The sequence below is a fragment of the Capsicum annuum genome, chromosome 12 (assembly GCF_002878395.1).
Source record: "Capsicum annuum cultivar UCD-10X-F1 chromosome 12, UCD10Xv1.1, whole genome shotgun sequence".
Lineage (NCBI taxonomy): Eukaryota > Viridiplantae > Streptophyta > Magnoliopsida > Solanales > Solanaceae > Capsicum > Capsicum annuum.
Genome location: NC_061122.1, coordinates 30479316 through 30484597, shown reverse-complemented (window position 1 = coordinate 30484597; position 5282 = coordinate 30479316). Strand labels below are relative to the sequence as shown.

Sequence of the window (5282 nt, the reverse complement as noted above, 5' to 3'; positions counted from 1 at the left end):
AATAATTAAAATATAGTATTATTTTTTACAAATATTGAGGGCTAGGGTGAGGGATAAGAATTTTGAATTAGCTTTGAGAATATAATGAATAAAAGAATTTCAGTAAAGAAATTAATTGAAATTCACAAATTACTATCCATATATTTTATATTGAAAAATAAAAATAAAGTACATGATTAAACAAAATAAATTTATAATTTTATATTAACAAAAAGATTTCTTGATAATTACATTAAGTAATTTGATAAGTTAATAAACGTCAATATTAACAATCGAATAATATTTGATAGTGAACAATGTAATAAAGAAAATTGCTAATCATTTTTATTTTTGATAATTATATGATTCATTATTTTTTTATTTTGATATGATTTGATTAAGAGATTGTCTAGAGGAGAGTTTGAGAGGGTTGAAGATGAGTGGAGATGGCGCGACGGAGTGATGACAGCGAACGGAGAATACATAGTTCAACTAAATTAATTGAACTATGTAATTTTATGAATTATTTATTATAAAATATATTTAATATATTAATTTAAAATATATTAATGTGATACAATAAAAAAAATTTATTATTTCAAACTAATAAGATAATATTTCTAATGATTTATTTTTCTAAAAATATTCTGTGCATCGTGGGAATACCTATACTAGTATTCTCATAAAGCAGAAACTGCACCATGTTCTAACTAATTACTTCAACTTATGTCTATCTCTCCTTAACTATCCATAACTAAACCTGTCCCGCCTTCGCACCGGATTCATGCATCTTCTGTTCACCATGACTAAATCATCTCAATTTTATTTGTCTTTTCACGTTTTCCATTGAGTTGATTGCATCTTAATCTAAATATCTTCATTTTTCATTGTATCTTTCATAGTGCACCCATATATTTATATTTAGAGATACAATTATTTTTAAAATTTATTTCTAAAGTCTTGAAAAAATTATGCTATTTTTTTTAGTGTCTAGTGCAATTTTTTGTATTACATATATTTTAGGATTTGATCCTTTTTTTGGGGTGTTTATGATTAATTTTTTGTCCAATAAATATAATTATTAAATATTTCACGGACACAAAAAATATTAATCTTGTATACTTGAGAAACTATTTTTGAACTACTCTCACATATAAGTGACCAATTTTATCATTTTATCTCAATATTTAACAGGAAAAAAAAGAAAAGAAAAAGAAAGTCCATTATAATCACCAAATTGCCCTTACCACATAATAATATATTTAAGCATCATTACAATTTATTTTTCCACTTCTCATATCTAGGGTTTTCTAAGAGCTTAGCATCTCTCCCAAACAAAAGCAGCCGCCGCCGCACTGCGAACACAGTGAAACCCTAGCCATGGTATCTTCTCAACAACACTTACCCCTCTATATATCTCTCTAATTAACAGAACTACAATTACAATTTTCACTTACTGATTTTTTTAAAATATTTTTTTAAGTTTAATTTTGTTTTTTTTTGATTTTAATAACAAGATGCTTAGTCACTTGTTGCAAAATCAACAGAACTACAGTTATCATTTTCGCTTACTGATTCTTGGTTCTTTTAATTATGAATGTTTAGTCGCTTGTGGCAAACGAAGATTTTCAGCACATTCTTCGTGTGCAAAATACAAATGTTGATGGAAAGCAGAAGATTATGTTTGCTATGACCTCTATTAAAGGTATCGGTCGTCGTTTTGCAAACATTGCTTGCAAAAAAGCCGATATCGATATGAACAAGAGGTTAGGTTTATTTACTTCTCCTTTTTTGAAGTGTCTTTTTGTTTTTATTTATTTAGATCCAGCTTGATTCTGTAGTTTATTGTATTGTTATTTTTTATTTAGGTGTAGTTGTAGATGCGTCTCGTAATTCATTTTAGTTGTGCTCTAAAATTCGTTGTCAATTGGTATTTGATTTTTATTTTTTTTTAATTTGGAAGCAGTGTTGTGCATCTAGAAAAAAGTAGAAGAGATAATTTAATTGTCATTGTTTAAAAGTAGTTAATTTGCTTAAGTTAATATAGCTAAAAGTATGTTGATGAGGATGTTCCGATGAATGTGTGGCCATACTAGGAAAGTTAGGACGAGGAATGAGATTATTCGACAGAAGGTGGGAGTTGCTTCGGTGGAGGACAAGATGCGAGAAGTGAGGTTACATTGGTTCGGGCATGTGATGAGGAGGTGCTCTGGCATGTGATGAGGAGGTGCTCTGATGCTCCAGCGCGGAGGTGTGAGACCTTGGCTAAGAATGGTTTTAGGCGGGGTAGAGGTAAGCTGAAGAAATATTGGAGTGAGGTGATTAGACTTGATATGGAGCAGTTAATGCTCATGGAGGACATGACCCTTGATGGGAAGGTGTGGAGGACATGGATTAGGGTAGAGGGTTTGGGGTGGGAGTGCGTCGGTAACAGTAGGGGAGCGTTCTTTTATGTTTGAAGTTCTTGTTCGTGGTGTTGTGTGATGTCTATGGTTTTAGTTAGATAGTTTTTAGTATTATCTTGTGGCTAGCGGTGTTAGTTTTGCATTCTATACTAGTTTATATGCATTTATGTTTTGTGCTGGTGATATTGTTATTAGTCCTAAGTCGGGTGTCTATTGGAAACAACCTCTCTACTTCACCCGTGGTAGTGGTATGGTTTGCGTACACTCTACCCTCCCCACCCTCCCCAAACCAATTATGTGGGAATACACTGGGTATGTTGTTGTTAATATAGCTAAAAGTAGTTAATCATTGATTTGCTTTATTGATTGCCTTGTCCTTTTTTTTGTTAAGAAATTAGAAGAATCACCCAATGGTGGTGTAGCTTAGTTGTCAATTAAGTGGGTGAGAACCATGAGGTCTGGCATACCAATACCCGTAGACAAAAGCTATGTTGCTCGGACTCTTCAAAAAATGTCATCGGGTGTGTGAGGGATCCTTGAAAGCATTTTTGGTGGATCCAACATGGGTGCGGCAACATTTTTGAAGGGTCCAAGCAACTTAGGACAAAAGCACTAGCTATTTTCTTCTCATTTGTCCTAGCTTTAATGGATAGGGTTACTACTTGTTGTCGGCGGGAGTTGGCAGGTATCCCGTGTAATTAGTTGAGGTGCGTGCTAGCTGGCATGAACACCACTGCTGTCAAAAATAATCAGAAGAAATGAAGTTGTAGTTTAGAAACTTAAAGGAGAGAGACAAGGAAGTTAGAGGGATCAATCATTGTTGGTATAGGTTATTGGGATTTGTTATTTATACTGGTATAGAATATTACTAGAGTATATTTCAACCAATGTAAGATTAAAATGGAATTTATGGATACAGTAAGTATCTGTCTCCTTCATTAAGATGAACAAAATGGAAATGGTGCTCATAATATTAGTATGACATAGACATTGGTCTATGATGGGTGGTTGTTTTGCTATGTTGGAGGTGGAACTTAGAAGGGTGTCCTATTTGGATTTTGTGAAGGGTTTATAATTTGTACTTGTGAAATACTTGGCTGTTTTTGTTGAGGTTTTCCGGATAGAGACTATCATCAAAGTAGATGGTATCCAATTCATGTGGGGAATGGGCTTACCGACATTGTTGTTGAAGTATACACACCTACTCGGTTTGGATCTATTCGGTTGGGATGTTTCCTTTTTCTTTAGCCGCATTATAGTGCTTGCTCCAAGGTGTTAAAGGGTTGCCTCAGGCCCTCAAATATAGCATATCAATTGGTATGGTGATGTTATGGGTAAATATCTTAGTGATTAGGTATAGGGAAAAATATGTACTAGAAAACAGTTTTTAATCTGGTTTAAAAAGATAAATGGGCCTTTTTGCCTGGATTGTCTTTGTTTTATCTTCATGTATTTTGTTGTTTCGATTTAGTTTGCTCAATTATTGGTTTTCTCCAATTTGTTGTTTCATATAATATATATTTGTGTTCTTTGATTTTATGCAACTGATGTATATTTTGTTTTCTTCATTTGTGTCTCTTCAATAAAGTGCCCACTTGATTGCCAAATTACCTTCAACTGAATCACTCCATCTCTACAAAAATTAGTTTCCTCATTCATATAAAGATATCTGTATGTCAGTGCATGGATCCGGTGCTGCTCTTTATCACAGAAATTCCAGTTTAGCATAAGATTCTAATGATCTGTATTTTTGGTGTTCTGACAAGAAAGAACTAAACCAACTTTTAACAAAACTCAAGTTATTTTATCTGTAGTTTATATTGTGGGTGCAAATAAGTGATTACGGAGCAATAGGTGTTGCATTAGGAGTCTGTGTGCTCTTTTTCAGCTCTATAGTTTAGCCTTGTTGTAAGATTATCTAAATTTGTTCATCTGCTCTGTCTCCTGTAGGGCTGGTGAGCTTTCTGCTGCCGAGCTTGACAGCTTGATGGTGGTTGTGGCTAATCCTCGCCAATTCAAAATCCCAGATTGGTTTTTGAACAGACAGAAGGATTATAAGGATGGCAAGTTTTCCCAAGTTACATCTAATGCCCTTGACATGAAACTTAGGGATGATCTGGAACGCTTGAAGAAGATCAGGTATCATATCGGGCCATGCTTTTTGCTATTAACATCTTCACTCTATAGTAGTTGCTCAGCAAGCAAAAGTATTGCACTTTTGTCTTATAGTTATCATGTCTGTTGCTGACAGGAACCATCGTGGTTTGCGTCACTACTGGGGCCTCCGTGTCCGTGGTCAGCACACAAAGACCACTGGCCGCAGGGGAAAGACTGTTGGTGTCTCCAAGAAGAGATAAATCATCCACATGTCAATTCCTTATGTTTTGTCCCTCTTTAGTATTGAATCCGGACATTTACGAAAAGTTTGTTAGGTATTTTTGTGGTGTTTGCATTTGAATTTTCTTGTCCTGCCTTTTGGGTGGTGAAAGCATGTTTTGCTGTTGGGATCAAAGTTTTGCCGATTGCACTTGGATTAATACATCAAATATGCGTACTTTTTATGAATATGCGTCCTTTCTTTAATTAAAGTATCCACTATTCTATTTCTTCCACAGACTAAACAGACTTTTAGCTTTGAGAGTCTGGTTTGGAGTTGATATTCTATTAACGTGTCTACTGCACTGCACTAGAATATTGAGGCAGTTATGGAACCATAATTTCAACTGTTTTGATGGCACTTGTGAATATAGAGGCAGGAACCATAATTTGGACATTTTTGATGGATTTGCCAACTCTCCATGATCACCAGTTTTCATACGCGTCTTCAATATTATTAGGCAGGACACAAACTAGTTCAGACTACTCGTTCTCAATGTAACTGCTGCAGCCAAGTCATTT

At 34.4% G+C, this 5282-nt stretch overlaps 1 protein-coding gene across 1 annotated transcript; it reads left to right on the top strand.

Moving 5' to 3' along the window:
• Positions 1–1346: 1346 nt before the first annotated feature.
• LOC107851319 (40S ribosomal protein S18) lies at positions 1347–4949 on the top strand (the record flags this gene model as incomplete). Its single annotated transcript, XM_016696276.2, is given in 4 exon segments — positions 1347–1362; positions 1585–1745; positions 4335–4523; positions 4636–4949. Coding segments are annotated over 4 exon segments (459 nt in total). The 3' UTR covers positions 4742–4949.
• Between the last annotated feature and the right edge of the window lie 333 nt (positions 4950–5282).